At 46.5% G+C, this 27,738-nt stretch overlaps 6 protein-coding genes across 8 annotated transcripts in view; 3 read left to right on the top strand and 3 right to left on the bottom strand.

The window, feature by feature from the left end:
• LOC118508136 (ral guanine nucleotide dissociation stimulator-like 1) overlaps positions 1–13,079 on the bottom strand; it is a 31,355-nt gene extending 18,276 nt beyond the window's left edge. Inside the window, exons 1-2 of one of the 2 annotated variants that reach the window (XM_036047649.1) lie at positions 12,942–13,079; positions 8,377–9,476 (exon numbers count right to left, since the gene is read on the bottom strand). In XM_036047649.1, coding sequence (XP_035903542.1) covers positions 8,377–8,427 — 51 coding nt within the window. In that variant the 5' untranslated portion in view covers positions 8,428–9,476; positions 12,942–13,079. Of the gene's footprint in view, positions 1–8,376; positions 9,477–12,877 lie in introns of both variants that reach the window. The other variant, XM_036047650.1, reaches the window with a different exon arrangement.
• LOC118508137 (probable chitinase 10) lies at positions 3,036–3,906 on the top strand. Its single transcript, XM_036047651.1, has 2 exons — positions 3,036–3,175; positions 3,236–3,906. The coding sequence occupies exons 1-2, from the start codon at positions 3,166–3,168 to the stop codon at positions 3,628–3,630; spliced, it is 405 nt and encodes a 134-aa protein (XP_035903544.1). The 5' UTR covers positions 3,036–3,165; the 3' UTR covers positions 3,631–3,906.
• A 1,191-nt stretch (positions 13,080–14,270) lies between the features above and the next one.
• Positions 14,271–17,567, top strand: LOC118508134 (protein O-mannosyltransferase 1). Its single transcript, XM_036047640.1, has 4 exons — positions 14,271–14,821; positions 14,889–15,054; positions 15,527–15,662; positions 15,729–17,567. The coding sequence occupies exons 1-4, from the start codon at positions 14,496–14,498 to the stop codon at positions 17,471–17,473; spliced, it is 2,373 nt and encodes a 790-aa protein (XP_035903533.1). The 5' UTR covers positions 14,271–14,495; the 3' UTR covers positions 17,474–17,567.
• A 930-nt stretch (positions 17,568–18,497) lies between these two features.
• Positions 18,498–20,458, top strand: LOC118508132 (fatty acyl-CoA reductase wat-like). The gene is made up of 6 exons (XM_036047638.1): positions 18,498–18,815; positions 18,893–19,030; positions 19,108–19,679; positions 19,747–19,884; positions 19,964–20,080; positions 20,152–20,458. Exons 1-6 carry the CDS (start codon positions 18,579–18,581, stop codon positions 20,405–20,407), a joined length of 1,458 nt encoding a protein of 485 aa, XP_035903531.1. The 5' UTR covers positions 18,498–18,578; the 3' UTR covers positions 20,408–20,458.
• LOC118508133 (sperm-associated antigen 1) lies at positions 20,330–22,327 on the bottom strand. Its single transcript, XM_036047639.1, has 3 exons — positions 21,236–22,327; positions 20,922–21,049; positions 20,330–20,866 (listed from the first exon to the last, which is right to left on the bottom strand). Exons 1-3 carry the CDS (start codon positions 21,981–21,983, stop codon positions 20,519–20,521), a joined length of 1,224 nt encoding a protein of 407 aa, XP_035903532.1. The 5' UTR covers positions 21,984–22,327; the 3' UTR covers positions 20,330–20,518.
• A 101-nt stretch (positions 22,328–22,428) lies between these two features.
• Positions 22,429–27,727, bottom strand: LOC118508128 (protein timeless homolog). 2 transcript variants are annotated; one of them, XM_036047637.1, is made up of 15 exons: positions 27,194–27,727; positions 26,345–27,117; positions 26,146–26,269; positions 25,919–26,082; positions 25,692–25,848; positions 25,501–25,631; positions 25,351–25,431; positions 25,170–25,270; positions 25,027–25,098; positions 24,913–24,964; positions 24,707–24,848; positions 24,409–24,638; positions 24,234–24,331; positions 23,474–24,171; positions 22,429–23,403 (listed from the first exon to the last, which is right to left on the bottom strand). In XM_036047637.1, exons 1-15 carry the CDS (start codon positions 27,617–27,619, stop codon positions 22,615–22,617), a joined length of 4,038 nt encoding a protein of 1,345 aa, XP_035903530.1. In that variant the 5' UTR covers positions 27,620–27,727; the 3' UTR covers positions 22,429–22,614. The 2 variants fall into 2 exon arrangements, with proteins under 2 accessions (XP_035903530.1, XP_035903529.1); XM_036047636.1 differs by having other exon boundaries at positions 25,501–25,848.
• Between the last annotated feature and the right edge of the window lie 11 nt (positions 27,728–27,738).

The following is a 27,738-nucleotide window of genomic DNA, read 5'->3' as shown; positions in this document are numbered from 1 at the left end:
TTTTATTTACGTGAATAAAAAAAATATTTCAAATATATGAGTTACTTCAACAATACCTAAATTAATTAGAAAAGATTTATATTAACGTTCCTTACTATAATTCTCAAGCAATCCATTTATGAAAAAAGTTTTTTAGTAGTAAAACTATTAAATTAGCTATATAAATAGAGTTAAATTATATTGGATTGAATTATGAAATTTTCACGATAAAAATCTTGCTTGCCTCCTTGCTGTGTACCTTATTTAATCAATTAAACATTGTAATAGAATTGTTTAAAACACCATAAAACAGTCTATGAATATTTCTTTATCCCATTTTAGACGTATTGTAATGCCAATCTCACGAGAATCAAACCCAATTCCGTATCTAATTTATATTTAATGATGCTTCGCGCAATCGGAAAAAAACTTGACAGACGGAAGCCGAAAATCGCTATCTATCCGTATGACATCACGATCTCCAGTCCACATACCTCCCCTAAACCGCATGCCCAGAAGAGCCGAGCATTAATCTACTGATTTTTATATTGTTTTCCAGTGCACTCAGGTGGAACGGACACCCAACCCCTCGCGGAAATGCCGCGGAAGTAGTCAGCCATGTGAAGGTGAGAAATAGAGAAACTCTACCGCAAACAGGTTGGCCCAGCGCACCGGCAGCGAATCCTGCGCGCCCAAATCAGATCAGGATTAGTGAAATCTAGCCACAGACACTAACCACAGTGTTGTTGCACTCGGCACCATGTTGCATGTTTATCCATGTTTGTTGGGTAGTAGTAATAAGCTCCATTGCTTTTCATATAAAAACATAGAAAAATATCGTTCCTGCCCACCAACACTCGTTGCAGCATCATGTACACTTGTCGTTAGACGTTTATTTTGAACCTTCCCCCGGCTGAAGCTCCGTTTATGCTTGACGATGCAGTGACGTCACGGTTAGCTGGGTTTTAATGAAAGAGCTGTGTCTAACTGTACAACGCAAATGGGTGCAGCACAACCCGGAGGTGCAACAACGCTGCGATGGGCGGGACGGGCGAGAAGACTAGCGTGCCCTTTGTCAATGAACCCTTGGTTTTGTCCTCATCCACACCGGGGATGATGGACGTGGGGAAAAGACAATTTTCCTTCGCACGAATGGTTCTGCAGAATTGCAGAATGATGGTGGAGAGGCTTGTTGGAGGCTTTTTGTGCTGTTCCGAAGACCAGCAGAGTGCTTTAAGATTGCATTTATGCACTGGAAAAAGGGAAAAAAGATTCACCTTTTTCGATGTACAAGGGGCGTTGATTTCTGGTAGTAGCGGGACCCGACAATAGATGGCGCTGTTAACTATTTTTATATCTCAAAATGAAATTTTAGTCTTCTTGTGCAGTTATTTTAAATGGCAAGAGTTACGATGCTCTTCTCCACTTGCAAAAGATTTAAAAATATTAAAAAAAGTATATAAGGTTCTCCAATTTAAAGCTCCTTCCTTCACTAACGAACTCTCGAGCTTCGATTTAATCCTATTGCGACCTTCAACTGTCGCGTAATGTATCTTTAACACCCTACTGAAACTACATTAGCTACAAAATGTGATCTCGCCCCTCCCCTGCTTCCACTCCACACTTCCAATCGTCTTCCCCACGCAACCACAAAAAAAAACATTGCGCACAATTAGCTGGGGTCTGATGAAATTACCCAAAACGGCACACGCACACACTTCCAACCATAATCGAAATCGTAGGCCGAATGTTGAATCATTCCAAACTACCCGGCCGTACCGTACCGTACCGCTTGCACCCCACCCAAGCCCAGTGGCACATCCGGGCGGGGGGCCCAGTTTTGTTTCTCTCGACCACGGTGTGAAAACACATCTCCGGTCCGGTGGAAATTTGTGACCCAATTCGATGCTCTCCCGGTTTCCGCGGGCGCACAACAGCTCGCTCGCTGCATCATTCGGGGGGGGGTTGAACGAATGTTATTGTTTTTAATTTTGCTTATTTTGAGGCTTCACCGCGAGACGGTTGGAACGAGCTGCTGCTGGCTCGGGTGGCTGTAATTAGAACGCACCAGCTGTTTCAACAATTACTCATCGATCGTACCCCGGGTGGGATGTGGGTTGCCACGGTTGCTTCTGTTGTTGGGAAGCTAAACAAAACGGCGTAACGAGGGTCCAAACGGTGCTATCGATTGTTCCATTCCATGCTAACTGTTGGGTAAGAGATCATTCCACACCTAATGAAAGCTCTTACTGTCCACAGATTAGCTGCCACGGTGGGTATCGTATCAAAACAAATACAAATTAAGGTGATTTGAAAATAAGCTCTTATCTTTGAAGCGGAAATGCGCGTAAGGACTGGTTAAAGAAGAGCTTGTTTCGGAGGATTAGTAGCTAAGTTCCGCTGAAGAGTGACGCCTATCTCCTTCTCCCTCGGCCATTGGCTCCCTTCCATTGGGAATTGCTTTGTTTCTCACTTCTTGTCAAAAGAAAGCATAAACAACAAAACACACCACTATCTAAACTTATCTAATCAAGAGCGTTTTTAAAAATTCGCTAGCGAGCCTACGCAATTCTTGGAATTGCTAATGGACGCTCCACACTGTACGATCATATCATCTCCATAGATCGCACTCACGCACGCATTTATCGGCAGACGCAACCTGGTAGGAATGCGCTAGGAGCGTTGCATTCAACCCCAAATGAATTCATTCACTAATTTTAGCAACGCCAGAAGAGAGAGGATAGATATAAGGGCTGAAAGATGGGTGTTGGAAGATCCAGGCAAGGACAATCAGTAGCTTGGTAGACACCGACGTGGACATGAGCCATACACACACTTCATCAATCATTCGGGTCTCTGGTCCGACGTGCCAGCATGTGCGTAAGGAGAACAAGTTCTGTGCAGGCGCACACCCGGCTCCATGATATATTCGGGCTAGTGCATGCGGTTCAGATAACAAGCCTGGGAATAGGTCTAGTCTGACTATCCGTACCTTGGCCGAGACAGGGCATCATGATGGATGGATGGATGGTACGATGGGCAGAGCGCGTCATGCCTTCAATGCGCGTGCCTCCGGGCCGTGTTCTTATCGTGCTCACCGCCCGATAGCAAGGAAACGATATCTAAGAACATTATAAAATCAGGTGCCGTTCGGTTCGACGACGCTAGTATCATTCTAGTGGTGTAATGATGAAAGGTTCGTGCGAGTGAAAATTCCTGTTGCTTATCGCCCTAATCTCTTTCTCTCTCTCCCCAGGATCAACAGCTATTCTGGCCGCCATCTTGGTTTTGGTGAGTGTTCTCGCCCAGCAGAGCAGCGCCGAACCAACGTGCCGTCCGAATGGCAGATATCTGACCGCTAACCCACGGGACTGCCGCTCGTACTACTACTGCTACGAGGGCAAATCGTTCGACGGTATCTGCGGACCAGGGCATCGGTTCGACGAGAAGCGCCAGTCATGTTTACAGGCCTCGGTGAGCGAATGCTCCTCGTGTCCACCATCCGGAACGATCAACTTGCCCCATCCAACCTCCTGCCAGAAGTTTGTCCTCTGCTTCTTGGGCTTTGCCAACGAGCGCCAATGTCCGCCAGGGTTGTTGTTCAACAAGCAGCTCGGACAGTGTGATTTAAGCACTAAGGTGGTCTGCTGATAGCCTCGACCCTAACTCCCGATAAACTAAGGCCCCCGTTCCGACGATACGATAAACGCGAAAGACAACAGTTCCGGTGTACAGTGCGATACAGATGGCAACAAGCATCAACAACAGAAACCAATGAATCAGTGGCCAGGCAGCCAGAAGGCAAATGTGACATTCCTGCTGAAAAACAATTCTTAGTGGCTCGATTGGTTGTGGCATACATGGTGGTGGCGGTGTTTAGTGGCGCTTTGGGTGCGAATAAAATTTAGCCGATAAACTCCACGCAAAGTCATGCTGCTGTTGTACCGTACCGAGAGTTTCACCCCTCCCAACCGGATGTGGCCCTGCCGTCCACCAAAATGGCAACGAGGTCCGAACTTTCCCTTCCGAACCAACACGCCATCGCAGTTTCTCCACGGACCGGATCTTGGCTTGGGATGTTTAGGGTGCTTTACGTTTGATGTGTATCTCTCTCTCTCACCTACTCTCGTTAAGTTTGTTTACTTATGCTCCATTTACGCATCTCCCAACTCCTCATCGAAATTTGCCCACATGTCCCCACATGGGTCCTCACACTCCGCCGTGTGTATGTGGGAAAAAAACCGCTGTGATAAGCAGAAAGGTTTGGTTAACGGTTCCGACTGATTGGGCGCCTGGGAGCTTAAAGAATTCACCAACAAATCCGGCCAAGGGTAGCTTCATGGTCAGCTCAGCATTATCGCGCCCGAACCGGACTGGAAGAGGCACGCAACGGATTTGTTTAATTACTATTTTTACCGCGGGTACGATGGTGCATGATGGCACCTTGCCCGATCGTAACAGCATATCCCCCGGTGTGGAATTTGGTTTTTGGAAAGTTTATTGGAACCCGTTTGCTGGGCATGGGTTCGCTGGTCAGGCGGCCTTCACATACCAGCCGGGTCTTCTATGTTTGTTTGTGATGCGTGTGGAGTAATAAATGGGAATTGAGGACTGATTATTTTCCTCAAACCCTACGGACGTACTCCGAGAAATTCAATTTTTCTTCAGGAGTTTCTAGCCGAGTTTTGGATGCCGACTTAAGCTCATTAATTGTGATGTGGAATTATATGGCGATTGCTGAAGTTTTACTTTGAACTTCAAACAAGCTTGGACGCTTCTTACTGTAGTGTTCCCACGAACTTCAAACGATTGGTAATGAGCTGGAAATCGGTAATTAAAAATTGAAAGGTAACACCATAACACCATTTTGCATAATGCAATCACGCCCAACATGTGCAACACTTTCCCCGAAAGGGTTTTGGAAAGCATTTAAATTGCAACAAATCCACGCCAATAGAGGTGCCGATGGACGATGTTTGATAAACGGCATGTGAGAAATTCACCAACACACAAAACACTTTCACTGGACGGACAATGCGAGTGTCGAGTAAAATTGCGGGCATGGCGCGTAGTTATGCTCATGTGCCCGGTGCCACGGTGACCACCCTTCGTCTCAATTCGACAATTTCGTCTCTATTTCTTCGGCGGTCGGCTATTTTGTCTGGAATGAATATGCAGGTGCCGGTGGTGCCTTGGTGGGGCTAAGCATCGTAAGCATTCCAAGGCCATAATAGGGCCTCCTTCTCCTCCAGAGCAGGGTGGTAGCTCTGGTTGGCATTAGAAAGTGAAACGAATCGCGTACGTACATGAGATGTGGATTAATTCAGCTGGGTAATGAGCGGTCTTACGCTTGGGGTTTTTTCTTTCTCTGTTCTTCACTTCTGACTGTTTGATATTATATTTTACACCGATCGGAGACACGATCGCTTAACGATCGGAGTGAATCGAATAGATGATTTCTTGCAGATCAAGCAACAACAAAAAAAAGCAGCGCTTTTGATGAAGGCTAACAAGTACACAGTCGTGTTGAGTCGTGTCACCTGGTGGAAGCTTTCATTTTCATTTACAGCGAGACAGACCCGCCTACAATGGATGACATTTTGCAATCATTTTTATACAGTCGGTTTGTGTGTTGATTCATTCATCGAGCCAAATGCGATTGGGCAAGCTACATTCCGCGTAATAAATGCAGCATTTTGTAAGGTTGCATTCCCACACACACACACTTAAAGGCGATGAACCCACGGGGAGCTCGGGCGTTTTTATGGAAATGTCACTTGTCCGATACGGGTGTGCGCGTGTGACGCTCTTATGCAGCGTCAAAGCAGCTTTCAAGCGTCGAATCGATTTTGTATGAAAAGGATTCCAAATTTGAAGCTTTAACTGCAACGTTAACGCTTCTTCGGTGTTCAATCACACAGAATTTAGCCGCCAGCATACCTCGTTCGCCACCGAAGACTCTCTCACCTTGACTTTCTTTACGCTTCACCAGCGTTGGTCAGTGGCAGTTTTTGTTGTTTCGCTTACGTTCGCTTCCCGATGTAGGTCATCGTGTGGTCGAATGCAATCACGGCCGGGGGTTCAGCTGCGTGTGGAATGCGGTAACCTCTGCCAACAATCGCTAGGCTAAACTTCTCGCTTTCGGTGTGCCGAAAATGATGATACGCACGTACACCACACCGAGAGCCCTCTCGTGCAGTAGCCGGGTAAGGTACGGTTACCACCTGGAATGCCGAACGGTGTCCGACAAAAAGCTGGTCAATGGGTGCCCTCTCCACTTTAGGGTAGTTGCTAAAGGTGTGTGCCAAAACAAACATTGCACAAATTCTGGGAAATGCGGCATTTGGAGGGAAATTTTTCTGATGAAAGTTTGCCTACAATGTAGTGGATGTAGCTCGGAAATTGATTTAGTATTTCATGGTGATTGATTGTAAATTTTTCTAGAGCCTCGCACAAGGGGTCATAAACTCCTGGCTAAAGACTAAAAGAGGTTATCGTTTTGTACTTAAATTGTCACAGAAGAAGATAAACATAATTTACAATTTCATCGCGACTCCCTCAACCCAACATTATAAACACAACAAAACACTGTATTTGAAGTGTTATTCACAGCGCGATAGTAGGCCATGGGAAAAAAGGCACAGGCAGTTTTGGGCATCGTTTGCCTAGTCGAAAAAAAAAAACCCCACGAAAGGAAGTTCTTCTCACCCCGTGGACAATACTGGTGGCCCCAAATTTTCGTCGGCTTGACTTACCCACGGTGAGGCCTCCTCTTGAGAAAGATAGCTTTTTTTTTCACTGCAACATTTTCATTTTTCATAGCCTCAACCTCAACTAGGGCGCCCTGTCTCTGTGGGAGACTGCAGACATTTTCATCTCCCCAGTACACCGAAAAAAAGGTGGAACCCCCCCCCAAACTGATGTTCCATATCTGACCGGCTTCCAAATAGGCAACCCCTAACCGTTTGCCCTGGCCCGGTTTTGCTCGGTCAGCTTTCATCACATCTGGGTTTGTCCAAGATGGGGAATGGAAGATGCCTACCATCACAGCGAGTCGATCTTGTTTCGATCGGGCATCGTAAAATGTTAAATCTTTCGCACTTACAAACACACAAACTACAGAAACGCATCCCACGACGGTGAACACAATCGGAGGGGTTGTGGCCACCGCGGAATGGTTCACACGGGGTGTCGAAAGGCACAATGACCTGAGATGTGTGTGGCTGTGTGTGACACGTAGCTAGGAAGCTAACAGCTTCTAGTTTGAAAAATTGTTCTTCCAAATCAACCGACAGCGGAATTGCGTGACGTGTAAATTGCTTCTGTTGGTTGTGGTGGTTAGGTGTCATTTTCAAAATCTAACCATTCGGAGGCTAATGCTTAACGATGAGAGTTTCATTGTGTCTGGGGTTGAAAATTGGTTGGTTTGGTTGGTAATTGGCTTTACTTCCGATTCTTATTTACGTTTATAAGAGGAGTCTTCTTTTGTTAGCTGCCTACCGCAAATAACACCTATTAGAATTAAGTTCAGTTTTCATTATTTTTCGACAGGTTTAAAATATAGGGCATAATAATTCGGTTGGTATAGTCATTTGAGGCACCCCAAAAAGTTTGTAACTAGTGCTGATACGTTAAGAAATATAGACCAAGTATCGTTCTACCGCTCGTACAGAAGTTTTTCTTCACTTTAACATTTTGTTCTACAGTAATCATCTTTGGGACAATACACTAAGAACGTCTTACGAAAATTCTGGCTTTCTTTACTTTTTTGTGAACCCTGAACTGAATAGTTGGTCTTTGGTATAATTCAGATGGGACTTGATATCAGTCCTGATCACTTACACACCAGCCATCCATAGATCAGGTTTCTAACCTACAGGCCTTACCCATCCGAGGGCTTTTTTTTTGGTAGTTATTTGGCGAAAAACTTTTTTCTAGGAGAGCTTTGAGTCCCCTCGGTGGAACTGAAGCAAACCGAGTTTTCCGATGTAAATTTTGAAGTCTAGACATAGTAATGTAAATATATTAGGATTTATATGTCAAAATTGAATTTAAGCGGCTTTGGAAACCCATATGTCTTGTTATAAAATTATAACATTATTATAAAAATCAAGAAATACGATACAAAAAGCTCTTGTGTGGAAACGATTTAGAAATACCCAAAATAAAACTTTAATAAAACAATCACGTTTTTTTTAATTTAATTTACATAACTGCATAACATTCATGGCATAACCATTCACTCCACTCGAAAAAGACTTGAACGAAATTATATTAATTTTCATACTTTTGCTAATTATTATGATCTTTCTATGCCACGCCGTTTGCTTGAATCTACTGCAAATGGATAATTAAAATTGAAGGACAATAAAATGAAGAGAGACAAAAAAATCATACCAAACTGTCCGCATCGCCGCCAGTGCCGCCCGCCACCGTCCCGTTGCTCATTGTATCCGATCGGGTCGACGGCACGGTACGCCGGAACGGTAATCCATACTCCGGCCCAGAACGACGAACTGCGGCGCACTGTTGAACCGTTCGGACGGCCTTCGGTTCTTAAAAGGTTAGCGCACAAATAGAACTCCCACAAGGATGCACTTTTCCACCTGCGAAGCGCTTTGTTTCGCGTTTGTTTTCTTCCCCTTTACGTATTCACTCAAATAAAATCACAAAACACACCATAGCACACACACACGCTGCTTGAAGGCTTTAAAATGATTCGTAATAAATCCCGGCATGCTGCTGCACTTTCACATTTCCTCCACAGATCAGATGCGACCGTGGACTGCGGGGCTTATGCATTAACTAATTTTCCTCCACACGGCACACCCTCATACACACACACACACGCCCAACGAAACATTGAAGGTAGCAAAACGAGAGAAAAAAATAAACGTAACTACCATTTGAAGACACTTGCAGTCGGTGTCTGCAACACAGCGATGGAACACGATCTCTCACGAGCTGGTTGGTTTGCTGTATTCGATATCGAATTTTCACTTTTCACTGGCACACCAAAAACTGCACACACACACACACACAAATACACCTGTCACGAGAGCGATCACGAGCGTCACAGTCGAACGAAAATCTTCTCCGCTCGATCGACGACGACGACGCTTTCGCCTGGCTGGCTGGCTGGCTGGCTGGGTTGATTTGTGTCGAATGATTTTGTGGGCAATATGTACTAATGGATGTTTTGTTATTCCTTTCTTTCGACGCCAAGGCTCGTGGAAAATTTCTCCCGGATTGTGAGCCCCACACACACACACACGCACTGGTCTGTTGTAAAGGTAAAGATGCTCGATTTGTTAGCACATCGTGTACTTGTTTCTGCGGGGGGAAGCTTCTTGTTGTAATGTTTTGCTTGGTTTGGTCGAATGCTTATCGTTGAGATTCGAGCCTAGACAGTGAAGTTTGTGCGTGTTTACATGGTCAAACACAACTGGGAAGAGTCGAGTTTAGCACCAGCAGCAGTCTTGTCCGAGGAAAAGCACCTGAAAAAATAGGCAAGACAGAGGGAAAGAAAGCGTCAGAAAGTATCACAATGTTGCATACATTCAGGAACATGAGAAGGAAACCCTAACAATTTGTTTTGGCTTAAAGTAAGCTTCAGTAAGCTATACGCATATCACTACTTCCTGTAGCTTTATCTTCTTGGAGAAGTCATAAGAACCGAAAATTTAAAATAATACAACGATAACTTATTTAGGAACAGGTTTTCCTTCCTTCTAGTTAGGAACGAGATCATCGAAAAGGGGACCAGATTCCTGCCATCCGATAGTCTTGAACGACCATTGCACTATAATCTGTTAAAGAAAAAACCTGATATTGAACGGTCTGGCAGCTTCACCGTACTGCATCTGTATTCTGCCGTGCTCAAGAGATCTCGGGGCCTTGGATAAGACCTCTTAGTTGAATGACATTAACTGATTATTAGCCGATTATTCCGAGCTTAACGTTGAACTCGCGAAGTACTACTTGTTGTGACGATCATTATAAGCATAAAGTGTTTCTGCTTCAGCTAGTAGTAACAGTGTATTTGTTCCTCAAAAGTTTGTAATAATTTAATATCATTAAGCCTTCGGTTCAAACTCAAGCTTGATTTCCGCATTTTGGTTCAATGTGTCAACAAAACAACCTTGTCCACGGTAGGTTCATAAACCAACATTTAAAATGGCACACAGCATACGATCACTTATCGCACGAGCAGCGTAACACAAAATCATCACATCCTCTCGAATCGAAACCGGGCTGCGGAAAACAAGCTGCAACAACGTGCTACCAAACACTACCCCTAAATGACATTGTTTTTCCTCACGGCACGGAATGCTGCTTGGAGGGGAAAAATAACCAGAGGCAGATAAGCTGCATCACGATCTCAGATCCATCCACGGAGCTCAGGTGTTCAGGAGCATCTCAGCATGATGATGATGTCAGCATTCCATCCGATCCGGAGTACGAGTCGGGGCTAACCTGTTCTGCTAGCTTTTGAATCGATTTCCTAACCCATCTTCAGAGTTTGGGTACCTGTACCGGATCGTTTTAGGTGAATGATTACAATTTCAGTTGGCCCTCGGCGGTATTGCCAACAACTACCCCAGCCATGATGCAATCGAGTCTAATTGCAAGTGACAAACTGTGCATTAAATCAGTAAGCGTTTCTTGCCGAGAGGAAGACCAAGATGAATTACGTGTTACGTTTGAGGCTCTTCGCTGCGGGGCAAAAAGCGCAAGCGATTTCGCTAGGAGCTGAGCCGGATTAATGTGGTTCGCAGTGTGTAACGCGTTCGTGCAAACAATTTAATGGCTTTTTATCAGGTGTATTGGTACGTAATGGAGTATTCAAACAGGCAAACGACCCCACAAAAAAAAACATCATCTCAAACAACGTTTCTCTCTATCTATCTCTCGGTGTTGCGCCTGTACTTGCTACTTCAAACTTCAGCTCGGATACTTGTCCCCTATCGTCAGATGAAACGTGCCCCAGTTTGCTGACAATAATCCTCCTCGCTTCAGGCCGCCGCACCCGGTGTTCTCTTGGTGCAAACAGTTTAGTGGCTTTTTTTTTGCAGCCACCCTAAAGCTGAGGAGCAAACATATTGAGGTCAGGTGAACCGCTCTCGCACGTTGGCCACCTTTCCAAACCAACCATCATCTCGCTCTGATACGTTTGAACGGTGGGATGGTTCAGTTTTAGAACGTTTTCTGACGAAATTGCTTGGGTGGATTAGGAGCGGTTATTTCGCGAAAGAATCAGACAAAATTTAGATATTTTTGTATAATAAATTACAGCTCACAAAAAACTTCTTTTAGTAAACCTTTCACGCTACACTTTTCATATAATTTATGAGAAAAAATAGAAGTTTGTACAGACCGAAATAATAGATCGAATTACAATCTTTATGGCGATGTTTTTTTCAGTGCAATTTATTTGTTTACATACTGATAATTACACTGCACAAAAAAAAAATCAAAAGTAAACGGGCTTGTTTGATTTATCGTAAACTAAACCAACCCAAAAAAACGCCTCAATCGGGTTTCTAGCCTATACGGGCACTCAACTCTTTCTGCTGCTCAGCGTACGTGCATCGTGCTGGTGCATCGTCGTTGCTGCTGTGATATAATGAAGACGGCACACAATCTACCTAGGCCTACCAGTTACTGGATTAGATAATGGCTTATTAAACGACCAGCCGAAGCTACACCAGACCAGACACAAAGACCTAGCCAAATGCATTTCCTTAAATCAACAAACATACAAAAAAAATCACATACAAGCGAGACATAGTGCTATTTGGCTAAGGCACAAAAAAAAAGGCACGATTAAAAGCACCACGTGAAACAGAAAACGGGCTCGACTCGTGTAAAGTATGCGCGTGTGGTGTAACCTTTTGCCTTCGCGTTCTCTTCTACCACACGCACCCACACGATGGTGATGTTGGTGCCGATGGCGAACGCCTTGAACGATTTGCATATTTTCATTCTTTAGCATCGGTAAACGGAGTCTCAGGCACGTACACGCGCCAATCACACAAACACCACCAACCCACCGACAGGCTCCGGATGGAAGGCGAAACATGTTAGCTTAAGAATGGAAGGGCTTGTGGCCATTGTTGTGCGAGAAGAGCTCCTGCCATCACAATAGTGCCTCTCAAATCACTTCTCTAAAGCCTCGTCACATGCACACTCACACACATACACACACTATGGAAGGATCCTAAAGACAAATCTTAATAGCACAACCTACACACGAGTCACGATCGTAGGATCGCCAATGGAACACAATCGTGGTGCAGCCACAGCCAAAAGGGAAATTCCTTTCACAAATTTCACATTCTTCAAATCCAAATCACGGCTCGCAGCAACAGCAACAACAGCAGCAGCAACAAAACAACAACAACAACCAACACACTCTCACGCGTATGCGCTCACCCACACGCACGTTTCTCGATGCTGATCGCGTATAGATTTCGCGACAAAACCGTTTTTGACGTTTCCGCACAAAAGAGACACCACCCCCTTGGCTCGGTGGGTGGTTGGGTTGGTGATGTTGGGGGGGGGGGTGGGGGGGGGGTGGGGGGGGGGGTGGCGCATACACATTAAAAATCCGCAACACGAAACATTTTCACCTTCATCGCTTTGCAAATCACAGCCGTGCCAGACAGGCAGGGGTTTTTTTCCTCTCGCTTTGCAAACAATGAAAAGCACCACCGTGCCTGCGTCTGTTTTATGTGTGTGCGAGCGCGCGATCTTTTCTTTGCGCGCGTACTCTTCTTCCCGAAAAACTTCCACCGTAGACATAATAAGTGGTCAGATTTTAGCACCGGATGCACATTACGTCCTGGTGCTATTTTTAAGCAAACGGATGCGTTTCGGACAGTGCGCGCTGGATCACCTTTTAGCGCGTAATGAAGTCAGACGAGCAGGCAGCGGGCAGGCAGCAAACATGATCAACTCACCCACAGCAACGCAACTCAGGGAACGGCGAGCGAAACACGAAACGAAACAAACGACCTGATCGCCACGATCGCGAAGCCACCAACACGCATCACACTACTGGAACGTGTGCGCTGGTGATCGGCTGGTGCCAGGCAGGGACTTGAACTTTCTAGCTTCGCGGCCACACATACACACATACATGGAGGCACAGTTTGTGGTGGTGTTTGTAGGGGTTGGCAGGGTTCGTCTATGGCGACAATTTTTATTTTTTCTAAATTTTTACTTGAATTTTATCACAATATTGGCAATCGTTTTGATGACGACTTGAGCCTGGAGGCTTGAGGAAAATCTCAAGAATTTTATAACGTGAAAATCAATTGTGTGTGCACTTAACAACATAATAAAAAATAGGATTTTTCCAACAAAAATTACCACGTACAATAGGCCTATCATGGTAGTGTTTCAACTCTTGTTAACATCACATTGCAACTTGCCACCAGTCGTGTGAACACCCCTGTACAGGTGCAAACCTGCTGTATGTATGGGTGAATTATTATTAATGATCATGCTGTGTATACAATGCACTCTCGATCGTTCGGGATTCCTACACATTCAGCTTTAAGCCACGGTTAAACGAATTTGGTTAAACTTTTCATATTACTATCACTCATTCCTAATTGAAACTAATTCATTTCGATAGGAATATGAACTGAAAATCGTTCTTACAAGTCTAAATCAATTGCACCAGACACTTTAATATTTTGGAATAATAATTAATTAAGAAGACAGTTTATAATATAGCAAGAGAGACGAGAATGTTAAAACTATTTAGATTTAGATTTTTTGTTTGCTATTTTATTCTTAGTGAGATATGATACTAATGGTCGAAGGTATAAAATTTAACTAACTTGCCTTTCATTATATACATAAAATCAAGAAAACCCGATCAACAGTTGCTTCAGATAGTTTGTAGTTTAATTAACCGCCGTAATGTAGGCAATCGTTTATACATACGTCGAATCAAGCTGACGCTCTCGTCGCCAGGGTTGAACTGTACTTCGTTTCAGATGCCGACATTTCATTATAAATGTATTTTTCCTTTATCGGAAGAGTTTCGGAAATAATTTTATCTATTCAAGATTTTCTGTTAAATTTTTGATTGTAGTGAGCGATAGAACAATCGCATAATTTGGTAAGCTAAAATTAAAAACTTACATTTTTCTCAGCCGTTCAATGGCAAACAATATCACAACCCTCGCCATATTCTCTTCCTGCTGCATACCTCCTTCACTTTGACAGAAACGCAAACAATTCCCCCATTACCACCACCACCGAACTCACATTCACTTTCATCCATCCAGCACGATCCCTCACCAATACGATCGTACGCACAGCTAAAAGATCAACGCAACCCTCGCAAAAGAAACCTCCGCACGTCTTCAGTTACCAAACGCCACACGCACGAACAGCACTCGAGTTGCGTAAAACGCGCAGCCATCTTCACGAAACACTGTCCGTGGTGTTTAAATGTCGTGGCATTTACTGCAATCTTAGCGGGGAAAAAGTAACACAGGATGGACGCAGCGAGTGAAGCTACTGAAACGACCGCAGTCCGTAGTCGGAAGGCACAGAAAAAGCAACAGAAACGATCGACATCGATGGAGACGGATGGGAACGAAAGACTTCATCGCCCGTCAGCAAGCGACGAACCCGAGAAGTGTTTGAACGAAACCAAACCCAAAAAAAGCAGCAGCAGTGTTGAGGGGTATGCAATTTTCGAGGAAGTGGACGATCGATTTAGCTTCGCCATTCGGCTGGAGTTTAATGCAGCGACGGTGGGACTGTTTTTGCTCTCGTTCCTAACGCGCTTCTATCGGATCACCCATCCGAGGGGTGTTGTGTAAGTGTGGCCAGCAAGTGATGTCTCTCTGGATCTTTCTCTTACAATTATTCTTCGCATGTTTCAGCTTCGACGAGATTCATTTCGGCAAGTTCGTGTCGCTGTACCTCAAAAACACCTTCTACTTTGATCAACATCCACCGCTCGGGAAGCTGCTGATTGCTGGCGCTGCTGGAGCCGTCGGATATAGTGGAAGCTTTGAGTTTCCAAAGATTGGCAGCGAATATGATGCGGTAAGTCGACGCTACGTGGTTGCAAGTTGGGAAATCTTCAAAAACCGCATGAGAACCAGTTTTGCGACACGCACACAATGGTGACACCAAATGGTGGCTGCTGTCGCGGGACGGGTTTACCGGACCAAAGCGTAACCTTCGCCGTCGCCGATCGGGGTGTGGTGGGGCTAATCTTCACCCTTCCGCCAAGATGAAGACGAAAGTGAAGAAGCAGCTCGCATTACGTGCATACTGTTTACAGTGGCGTTTAACGCATCTTGCTCACCTTGCCACGATTTGGTAAGGCGGCGGCGTCGTCGTTCCGCGGTTCAAATGAACGATCATTAAGCTTGAGGTTTCCTTTCATTTCGTTTGGATTGTTTAGTAAATGTCAGTGTCAAGCTATAGGCGAAAACGATGGCCATAATTGATGATGTACCGTATCCCTAACGGCAGGAGATAAAGATCAGCTTTTTCCATTTCCTCTTTCCAGTCTGTTCCCATCCTCGCATTGCGCTTCGTTCCGGCTCTATGTGGCAGTTTGCTCGCCCCCGTCGTCTATTCCATCCTGCGACAGGTTAAGCTCGGCCAAGGTGTAAGCATTCTTGGAGGACTTCTCATCATCCTAGGTACGAAGAATCAACGTCCATTCCACCACAATTCCCCACTCAAACATTTCTCTCTTCCCCTTCCAGATAATGCTCTCCTGACTCACTCTCGCTTTATCCTGATGGAATCGGTGCTGCTGTTCTTCGCAGCCCTTGGCATACTGACCGTGCTCAAGTTCCTGCAGGCCGAACCGTTCTCCGTCCGCTGGTGGTCGATGGGAACGATCGCAGCCGGTTCGCTAACCGCCGCTGTGTGCGTGAAGTTTGTTGGCTTCTACAGCTACCTGCTGGCGATGTACATCATCGGACGACACATCTGGATGGAGCTGCCCGATCGTCGCAAATCGAACGCATACATCCTGTTCAAAGTGATCGCTAAAGCCATCCTGATAGTGAGCGTATCGGTCGCCGTATATGTCGGATGTTTCTATCTCCACTTTGCCACACTGTACAAAGCGGGACCGCACGATAATGTGATGACGAGCGCGTTCCAGGCATCGCTTGAGGGTGGCCTAGCATCGATCACCAAGGGACAACCGTTGCGCGTTCAACATGGCTCACAGATCACGCTCAAGCACACGCACGGCCGTGTTTGTTGGCTGCACTCGCACACACACGTGTACCCAATCAAGTACAAAGATGGACGTGGGTCGAGTCACCAGCAGCAGGTAACGTGCTACGGATTTAAGGACGTCAACAACTGGTGGATTGTGAAGCGACCCAACAAAGACAGCCTGATGGTGGACGACGAACCGGACTACATAGAGCATGGCGATGTCATCCAGCTGGTGCATGGTGTGACAAGCCGCGCCCTTAACTCACACGATGTTGCGTCAGCTATGTCCCCTCTCTGCCAGGAAGTGTCCTGCTACATCGACTACAACATCTCGATGCCGGGTAACCTGCTGTGGCGTGTGGAGATCCTGAACGGTAAAGAATCCAAGAACAAGTGGCATGCGATCACGTCCCAGGTGCGGCTGGTGCACGTCAACACGACAGCCGCTCTGAAGTACACCGGAGAGCAGCTGCCGGACTGGGGCTTCAACCAGTTTGAAGTGGCGGCCGATCGTCGTCAGCAAACCATCGACACTATTTGGAACGTCGAGGAACACCGATACACGCAGCACAAGGACAAGAAGGACGTACTGAACAAGCTGCTCGCGACCGAGATGATCCCCACCGAACCTACGAGACTGTCCTTCTGGAACAAGTTCTCCGAGTTGCAGCTAAAGATGCTGCTGCACGCGGACAAGCTCGAAAGCCACATGTACTCCTCAGAACCGCACGAGTGGCCACTGATGGATAAAGGCATCGCTTACTGGATCGATAGCGAATCGAACGCGCAGATTCATCTGCTCGGGAACCTCGTCATCTGGTACTCGGCGACTCTTGCCATCCTGATGTACGTCGGGTTCCTGGTGTTCTACCTCATCCGTCGACGGCGCGAGATGTACGATCTGGAACCGGTCGAGTGGGATCGATTCCGGTTGGGTGGTGAGATATTCCTGGCTGGATATCTTATCCACTACCTGCCGTACTTCTTCGTCGAACGAACACTCTTCCTGTACAACTATCTGCCGGCGCTGCTGTTCAAGGTGATGCTGCTCTGCTTCGTGCTTGACCACTGCCAACTGGCCCTCAGGAAGTTTGTCAAGCAACCGGCGTTGGTGGTGGGAATCTTCCGCGCGATAGTTGTCGCATGGTTTGCCGGAGTGATCTACTTCTTCCAGCGGTTCAGCGTACTCAGCTACGGAACTACGGCTCTGTCTGCTGATGATGTACTCGAGCTGCGCCTCAAGGATACCTGGGATCTGATCGTACACAAGCCTTAGGCGTATGGAACAGCAGGAATGAAACGTTAGTTGTTAGTTTGCTAGAAATACTCAATTTTCTTGAAGAAAATACATTGTTACCTTCATCTTTTAACATTGCGTCGTGAGTTAATATTATAATGGGCCCTTCACAGATCCGAAGTACATCGAAAAAGGAATGGGGAAATTGGGAATGTGATTCACCATCTCAGCTGCTCAAACAGATCGATAGAATCGGTGGGACTTCGGGTACACGGGAAAGGACCGAGGCAATCTTCAAGGTGAAGTGCGTGAAGCGAACCAAAGAATCGTTGACACTGCGAGAAGGAATGCTTCAACGGGCACTTGACTTTCCGGTATGTGGTCAATGTGGTGTGGACTATGACGGCGATCGGACCGGCACGAAGTAGCCTAAAAGAGAGAAGAAGAAGAGACGCGTGCAAAAAACCTAAGCCCCAAAAAGTTCCCAAAAACAATGCTCTGACTTCAGGCCGCTGGTATGCCCGCGCGAGAGCTTTGTTTGTTGGTGATCGTTGTCTAGTGCTTCCACCATCGTTTGGTAAACACTGTAAACACTTACCCCAGCCCAGTGCGCGAGAGCTTCAACGCCAGTGGGATAGTTGTCGAAGATCAGTTTACCAGTGCGGGAGATAAGGGTTCCAAAAGTTCGGACGCTTCGGATTCTAGTGCTCCACACAATGCGTGCGTCATGCCACCGGGAGCTACAGAAGCAGTCCACGTGATCGTCCATTCATAAACAATCTTGTCCAGGTGAGGTAAATCGACAGTACTCGAGAAGAAACATCAGCTTATCGGCACAAAGTCTACGTTTGCCGGAGCAGACACGGAGGAATAAAATGAGGAAGCAGAAAAAGAGCCACCATCCAAACCCCATCCGCAAAACCCTAGAGATGGCGCAAAAAACAACACCCGAAGCAGCAATGCACAAACAAGACCCGCTACTTGTGGGGTGTCTGGATGGATGCGGGGGTTTTTTGGAGAAGTTAGCTTAAGAACGATATAAGCACGGCTCACCATCAGAAGAACTTTCATTAGTATTCCAACCGTATCCAAGCGAGGAACTCCGGGAAGATCTCCGTCGTGAAACTCAGCGAAGGATATAAATATGGGTGATTTAAGTGTCGTGTACGAGCCGCCTCCTGGTGCCAGGAACCGTGCGAACAGTGTCCGAGAGTTTTACAAAGATGCTACAATCTTGCTTACCGGTGGAACTGGATTCATTGGGAAAGCGTTACTCGAAAAACTGTTGCGATGTTTCGAGGTGAAAACGGTGTTTCTGCTGATACGGGAAAAGCGCAACAAGACAGCGGACGAGCGTCTCGAGGAGGTGTTTGAAGATGTGGTCAGTGTGTGTGTGTGTGCATTCTTGGAGTGTCTTAAAGTTGCTAACGAGATTTTTACTACTAACGCCGCAATCAGGTATTCGACGCCATCAAAGCTACTCCGAACGGTGGTAAGCCTCTGCTCGCGAAAGTGATCCCAATTGAGGTTAACTTTCAGTCGGATGTGGTCATATCATCTGCCGATTACCAACGATTGGTTGCGGCCCATGTTGAGGTTAGTGTGTGGGGCACAGATCTTGGCCAATAGGACATTTACCGATAATCGCTTCTTTCCAATGTCGCACACTATAGATTGTGTTTAACGTGATGGCGTCAGTGAAGTTCAACGAAGACATCGAAACGGCAATCGATACGAACGTACTTTCCTCTCGCAAGTTGTTCCTGCTAGCCCAACAGCTTCCCCACATCCGATCGATCGTACACGTCTCGACATTTTACTCCAACTGCCATCGATCACACATCGAGGAGCATATCTACGAGGATTTACCGTTCGGAGGGTTCGAAAACATTCTTGGTCTGTTCCGCCATCTTACCCCAGAGGAGAAGGCTCGCTTGAAGCCAATAATTCTGGGCCCAATGCCCAACAGCTACACGTTCAGCAAGCGTTGTGCTGAGGTTATGGTTCAGCAACAGTTTGCTCAGCTACCGATCGCCATCTTCAGACCGCCGATAGTGACGTCCGCCTATCGGGAACCAATGCCCGGCTGGGTGAATAACTTCAACGGGCCAGCCGGGATGGTGGTACCGGTAATACGTGGTCAGATTTACTGGTGCTACGGAATAGCCGATGCCACGGTTCATATGGTTCCAGTTGACTATTGTGTCAATGCACTGTTGGCCGTTGCATGGGATAACTGTCAACGGTGAGTGCCTGCGTGTTAGAGAGAGATTGAAATCTAAGAACCGAATGTCTTTCTCCTACTATCGCAGGAAGCAAATCACTAAACCTGCCACGGACGAGGCTGTCCCGGTGTATAACTACGCTTTTCGGGAAAATGTGTTCCAGAACCGAGATATTGGGGCACTGCTTGCGCTTGGAATCAATTCTACACTTGGACGGATATTTGGGTGAGTTGCCCTATCATTAGACCCTCAATGTTTTTAGCTGACTCTTGATTTTGTTGTTCTTGCTCCTCGTCTCTTCAAGTCGCTACACTATTCACGTCACATCTTCAACCTTCATGAGGAAACTGTTTATCCATTGGTTACTTCTCCAAGCCTGCGTTGTGGACATTTACAACAAATTTATCGGCAAAAAGGCAAAGTAAGGCCATAGAATTCCAGCGATATTAAGAACCACTTCAATAATATGTCTTTTTTCTGCTCCTGTTATAGAAACTTTGAAACTATCAAGCGAGTGGTGGCACTCGAGGACTCTACAAGCTACTTCCGCTGTCACTCTTGGACAACCGAAAACGCTAATATCCGGACACTGTGGGACCGGTTACCGATGGAAGAACAACAACTACTACCATTCGACGTAGAAACGCTTGACTGGAAGGACTACTTCCGATTTTTCGTTCCCGGCGTAGCTGCTGCACTGAGCCGACAATCGCTAGCAAGACAACGGATGCGTGAGCAATTTGGTTAACTCTCCTTTATTAGCCCTCTAATCGCCTATCAATCTCATCCATACCTTTTTATGGAGATTCTACGTAAGATTTTGTTACAATGTACACGATTATGCTGACCCTCAGCGGAACTACAATTCTTCTATCAGCGGAGTACTCCGTTGGGGTGGCTCAGGGAACAAGGTCCTCTCTTCCGTAGGGCGGTCTTTCATCTTTTCAGCCTGTCGGCGCAACAAGCTGACGGTATCCTTCTGCAGTTTTGAGATCGCTTCCGGTACCATGTCTTTCACGATTTTCTTTGGCCGTACGAGGTCACGGAAGTCGATCTCTGCTTCGGCATTGCTTACCTCTTCGATGACCATACGTACGGCATTCGGTGGTGGGAGATCGGTCAGCTGACGACGCAAGTTGGCCGTACTGCTCAGCGCGATATTGTTCGTGGGCTCCAGCCGAAGAACGTCCAAGTACACCTTGTAGGCCTAGGGGTATGTCAAGAGTAAGCTTGATAGTTTAGGCGAAGAAACAACCACTTACCTCTCGTCTGTTGTCGTTCGCCGTTAAAGCTTGTGCTTTTCTCAGGAGGGCCTTAAGGTTTGTTGGTTCCAGTGCTAAACATTGGTCACAATCGGCTATTGCCTCGCTGTAGCGTTGTAGTTTTATATCTACAATCAAGTAAACATCGCTTTTAAGGATACACCAAACTGCAGTACAAACTAACCCTACATTTAGGTTATGTTTCCTATGGGATGCCTCACAGGTGTACTAATTGAGGTTAGCATTAAGAATAGTGCTCAAGCACCATCTACGAGAAATTCAGAATAAAACAACTCAAAAACACACTCACTTACATGCCATGGCTCGATTATTGTAGCAAGCCGCCGTGGGACACAATGCCAGACTCTTGTCGTACTCCTCCACAGCCTCGCTGTAGTCCTTGGCACGAAAACTATCGTTGCCTTTCTCCCGTAGCTTGCGCGCAATGACTTGCCTTTCCTGCTGCGACAGCTTCACCTCCGGCGGAAGTTCTACAATTTTAGGCTTCTCGCTGTTCTTCCGGTTGTTTATCCGCACCATCTCCCGGTGGCGTTCCTCGTCCAGGTCCATCTTGAGCATCTCCGTATCGGCGTCAAACTTGTCCCACTTGTCATAATCACAGTACTTTATGTACTTCGATTCGGACACCACTGTTGGCGGTTCTTCCACCACGGGATTAGCCGCGGGAATGCTTCGGATGCGCGGAACGGTCGGATCATCCGTTTCGTCCTGCATCGACCGTAGGTCCTCCTCGATTGCTTTCATCATGCTCTGCCATTCGTTTAGCCGTGTGGAGATTGTTTGCCACTGCTCCGCCGGCATTGTGTGTTGCGTCGCTAGCGGTTGCTCCTTTCGCAGCAGTTTGCTGTCGGGACGCAGTGACTTCAGCCGCTCCTCTGCGTACGCTGTCAACTGGGGGAAGTGTCCTTCTTCGCCGGATCGTAACACTTTCAGAATGTTTTCCACCTCGCGCGCGTTGTTACTTTGGCGAAGGTATTCGAAATCTAAATTATCCAACAGTAGATCATACTTTTCCAGCAGCCTCTTCGGTTTGTTCGCCATTTTTTCCACCGCTAACGTTCAACTGCAACTGCGTGTGCTGGATGCCGAGAACGTTGACTGGTGCAATCGAGCGAAGCAAGCGAAATATAGCTCTCGTTGCTATGGTGAAGGGTTGAGTGTTATTTTTGGAGCAAACGACTGGTCCCTACGATGGAGTTTTGTCGATACCAAGGTCAAAGGTGCCGTGTTTGAAAGTGCAATAATTGTTGTTATTAAAAATTATGTAACTAAGTATTTTTGAATATTTTTTACAAAATATAATATTTTTACTTCACTTCTCTTGGTGCTGAAAATAATAGAATGTGTTAAGTAATATTAAGTCATCTTGAAGATAGCAGTACGGTTTTGAGAGTTATATAAATAAAAGTTTTTAAGAGATTTTTTCATAGGCTGTTTCGGGTCGTAGAAAATCCGGAAGCACTTTCGAGATGAAATTTCCAGAGAGTAAATGGTAAATTGTCTTTTCTTTGACTACTTTCCCTCCAAACATTCTCCAAACAATCAACTGATCCAATTTCTTGTCCTAATGACTTAATATAATTTATTCACATACTAAAAAGACACTCTGAAATTGGTTTCATTTAATCCCCAGGAAGGATCATAGACGCTTCCACTGTATGATAATCTTAACCTAATCCTCCTCGTCACTGCTGATAACGGCCCTCCGGCGCGCCTTCTGAGCCGTAGGTCTTTCTTCCGACACGGAATCGGACCGGTTCCGCTTGGCTGGTACCGGATCATCGTTCATTGCTTCCTTTGGAACCTCCGTATCGCTTTCATCGTCCGATACCACAAGCCGTGAGACAGATTGCTTAGGTGTCGCCGTTGTCTCGTCTTCCTCACCTGACACCACGAGCGGTGAAAGCGATCGTCGTTCACTGTGGTTGACCCTTTTGCGTCTGTGTACCATCGGCAAATCTGCTTCCGAGCCGGACGAGTCGATCGAGCGGTTGCGTTTGGAGGAAATTGCCCGGGAAGCTTTAGGTAAAGGTGCCTCGTTGGATTCACCGTCGGATGGTGCGACCAATGCTCGATTGCTTTCTGTTCGTTCCGAAGCAGAAGGTTCTGCGGCAGGATCGTCTTCCTCTGACACGACCAGTGGCGACATTGATCTGCGTTCATTTTCTGGTTGGCGTTGCTTCGGCTTTCTTTGTGCTGGTTTTTTACGACTCGCCTTTTCTTGTTTTCTGTCCGACTGGTCAGAATCGGAAGAGTCGGAAAAGATGGCCTTAGAGGTTTTCTTTTGAACTGTGGTGTCTAGCTCATCTGCTGAGTGCTTCTGAACGCTTGAGGAGATTTCTTCCTTTTCCAGAGCATCTGAATCAGCTCCGTCTTCTTTCGCGCAATATTCGGTTAGCAGTTGAATTCGCTTTTCCAGCGCCGCCGGAGTCAGTTTGAACGGTATGCGATGGTAGACGTGCTGCAAACAGAGAGACAGTGTTTGTATTACTTAATAGGAACGCTTTACGTGGGTAGTGTCCACACCACACCTGTTTGCCATTACTCATTACTCCCAGCGATCGTAGCAGACGCTTGAATTCGCTCTTTTCCAGCGCTGCTGTCTGATGTGGAGCAATCGGAACAATCGGAATACCACCGTCGTTATCTTCCGAAGGATCCGAATCATCATATAGATCGAGCGCATCTTTAAAGCATGTAATGAGCCACCGTACCGCTTCTTTCATCTCACTACCGAGCGTTTTAAGATGTTTCTTAACGTCCTGTTCACTCAAACGCTGTATGCCGCTTACATTCCCTCTTCCGGCCCTATCAGAAGCCTCCTCCTCCTCCTCACTATCTTCGTTTTCCGGGGAAGAATTACTACTGATGGCATCATCAGAACTATCACCCCGTCTCTCGTTGTTTCGTCGCTTTGTTGCCATAATTTCCGACACGTCCGCAATCAACCCTAGACTGACCATTCGGCGTGCGATGGCGGGTTTAGTGAACTTCTTCTCAAACCCTTCCGCAATGCTCTTGAGCGGATTTTTATCCAAACGCAGCTCTTCATACAATACGCCAAGCTTAGCGTCTTCTTCGGCCGTCCATGCGCCCTTTTGCTTTTGATTTGCATTGCTCCGCTTGGTTGGAGCCTTAAAGACAAGTCCCATTTCCTTGAGCTTCTTCATCACACCACGCCGGGTGCGCGTTTGATCGATGAGGTTTTCCAGCAACCAATCGATCACATCTGTAAGGAAAACAATGTAGCATGATTGGGTTCGTTGTTAGACAGAAGCGCTTCCCTCTTACCTTGATCTGAGCTGGGATTTTCTTGATTTTCCATAAACAAGCGATGCAGCTCAGCTTCCTGCTCTTCGGTCCATGCCTTCTTGGAAGCAGCAGTTCGTCTGTGAGCATCAAGACGCAACGAATTACAAGATAAGTAACATCGCTTTGAGTGTGTAGAAGATCTCGCGTTACGTACCTATCTGCCTCCCCAAACACTTCATCGTAACCCATTTCGATGGCGCCAGCGATACGCGTCGATTTAGCAAAGAGCAGTTCAGCGAACAACAGTCCACCATCGTCGGGTGCCCCTGACAACACTTTTTGCTGCAGTTGACGCACCGTATGGATCGCCAGACGACGCAACTCACGTGCATGATCGTCCTCCGGTGCGTTCAACACACCTTGGAACACGCGCAGAAGGGAAATCTAACGATTGGAGTTTCATATTATTCTGTTGGCTTATGAATAAACGAAACGAAGGTTCTTTTTTTTACCTGAAACAGCATAGACGGCATTTTATGTTCAACACAAATCCGATACAACAGTGTAACGGCAGCCTTCAGGCAGGAGGTTTTTATCTTTTCCCAATCGGCCAGTACGGTGGTACACGCGTAAACCACCCGGTGATCGACGAGCCTGGGAAAATGGTTGCAGCAAAATTTTTATTCGTTTGTTAATTGATTGCTATAGAGTTAGTTACCTCTTGGAGAAGTCTTCGAATTTGAAATCTTTTTCCGCACTATGCACTTGTCCTGTAATAACAAAAATACATTTAAGAATAACAGGGAAAGAGTTTAAGAGTTGAAATCATTACTTTCAGCCTCTTCTTCTTCGTCATCTGATTCGTTTTCTATGTCCCCTTCGTCATTATCTTCCCGGTCAGTGCCTGCAAAAAGAAGGAAGCAATCGAATTTTAGTCCACGGAGAGCACCCAACAAAACATTTCTTTAACACTACCGGAAGATAGATTTGCAGTAAATATGTCCCGGAGTGTTAGCAAATCCTCATCCGGACTGGCCGTCTCGCTGCCAAAGCAATCATCCATCGTCCAAACCGATCTGCGAAAGAACATTACACCCAAATCAGCATCGTAACACACAATTGCATACATTCCGGCGTACAACATTTAATTGCATACCTCGCGGCGTATAGCATTTTGATTGCCTGCTCGTACTGCTTGTCGCGCAGCAATGCGTGAATGCGCTTCACACACTCTCCTCTGCGGGTTGCGAAAGGATAGAAAATGAAGCATATTTTGCTATTTAAATGGCACAGAATGGATATTTACTTCTGTTCGTCAACCGGCACGGACGATGCTGCGTCGAATGGGGTGGGAAGTTCTTCCTGCTTTAATTCGCTGTTTTCCAGCAACGCAGCTACAGTTGGTGCCTCTTGCAACCATCTGATTTCAGCATCTTCCTGCATTTGAAACGGATTAGCAGATGCGCCCCTTTCAAGGTTAACTATAATAACACGCACCTGTTTTTCTGCCGATTTCTCCTTTCGGGTTTGTTTTTTGGTCGTTTTCTTGCGCTTTGCCTTGACGCGCTGTTGTACGCGCACCGTGCCTTTGCAGAAGCGCTGCAGCATGCTAAAGAATAGATGGGCAACTTCGACTACATCCCTCAGGAAGGCTCTAAAAATGGAGAATTAAAGTAAAAAAATGATTTTTAGTCGAACTCTGGATGACATCCCTCGCAGCTTACCTCGTGTGTACGGATTCCTTAAAGTTTGTCAGCAAATGTATAGTCGTTTCGCGATACTCCACGACGTAAAAGATGTTATTTTGCAGCACGGAAAGCAGCTCGGACGCATTTGGATCGTTTGTCTTGGCAAGCGCGTACATGTTGTTTAGCAGCTCGCGGTACGTCTGAAGGGGAAGGCAACATTTTTTAAAATTATGTGAAGGCTACTCTTTGGTGAGAGATTTTACCTGCACAGTGAGATGCAGGCGTCGTGCCCAGATCGATTTGCGCGTTTTATCCGATACGATGTTTTCGGTGTACGTTTCCATGCGCGTTATGGTCCAGTGGAAAGTGTCCGTGCTTAGCGATTCGCTGTAGGATGGAGAAGGTATGCATCGTTAGCATCTTGTTGTAAATGTTCCTTCCACGCCACAAAGCGATCCTTACCTCACCAGCTCAATTTTAAAGCCGCAGTGTCGATTGAATTCGAGAAAGAACCGTATAGTCCACAACAGATACGAATCGTCATGGTATTCAGACACCGACGTACCATGCTGGTCCAGATGGCGTCGAGCCTGGCGCACCATGTTGTTGTAAACGCGCAGTATCTCCATGCAGTACTCGCGCAGAAACAAACGCACAGAGAAGATGCTTTTCCTTTCGAGCGTTTCCGTTTCCTTCGCTTGCCGGAACGACACTTTCTGACGGTGCTTTTCCGCACTAAACTCCATGCGCATAATTTTCCCCAACGCCTGATGACAAACAGCGTCACTGTCCGAAACGGATTTCAGATTGTTGTACGTGTACGTCCCACGGAACCACGAGTGACGCATCGAGGTGGGTTTCTTGCGGGCAGCCGCCACTGCCGCCGGCGGCTGTCTCGCTTTGATCAGCATCAGCTCATCCGTCTTCTTCTCGATGTTGGTGCGCTGCAGGGTCGCATCCGCCAGATGGATGGCCGATTGTTCGCGGTACGCAAGGCTAAGGATTTCGAGCGTGTGTATGAGGAAGCGGTTTTCATGCGGTGAGCCAAGAATGTACAGTAGGATGTCCAGTATGCCGGCCTGATGGAGTGCCCACAGCAGACAATCGTGCTGGCTGGCATCGTTGTCGAAACGCTTCTCCCTCTCAACGTTCGCCGGCACTTGAAGGACGTTTCGTGTCAGCGCCAGGATACGTTCGATAATCAGTCCATCCGCTTCGCTGCGTAATGCCCAATCCTACCAGAAACATACAATTTTATTATAGAAGCGATACTTGAACGATAAATTCAGGTAAGCGATGAGATTAGCGTACCGTATGTAGAATCTTTTCCAACCGATCGCCCAACACCGACCAGAAACTTTTCAGCGAAAACGCTTCCTTGTACTCCTCGCATATCTCTATCAGCCGGATAAACTTTCGCTGCTCCACTGCATCGCGCGGATAGTTGCCGTTGTACAGCAGCAGCGTCGGAAAGGACAGGTTGACCAACAGCCGTAGCAGCACATCGACCACATCCGGCTTGTCGAAGTTGCTAATAACCATCGGAATGAGATCCGTCTGCACGATACGCTTGCCGCCGATGTACCGTCGGCATTCGTGCGATGGTTTGTCCTGCTTGAGAATCCAGATCAGATGCTTCAACCCTTGCACCGCCTCCGGATCCATCCGGTAAACGTCGCCATCCATCCAACCGAGCGTCGAACAGACGGCATCGATGTCGGCAAAGTAGGCACTCATTTAACTTTCAAACAAAACGTAAATTTAACTAAAATAAACGAAATTTTAGACAACAACAACACCCGGCTCTGTTTGCGATTCCATTGAATTGGTTTGAAATGCGCGGGTTTTTCCAACTG

The sequence above is a fragment of the Anopheles stephensi genome, chromosome 2, assembly GCF_013141755.1.
Source record: "Anopheles stephensi strain Indian chromosome 2, UCI_ANSTEP_V1.0, whole genome shotgun sequence".
Classification (NCBI taxonomy): Eukaryota; Metazoa; Arthropoda; class Insecta; order Diptera; family Culicidae; genus Anopheles; species Anopheles stephensi.
The sequence above is the reverse complement of the archived record's forward strand: the minus strand, read 5'-3'. Positions and strand labels throughout refer to the sequence as shown.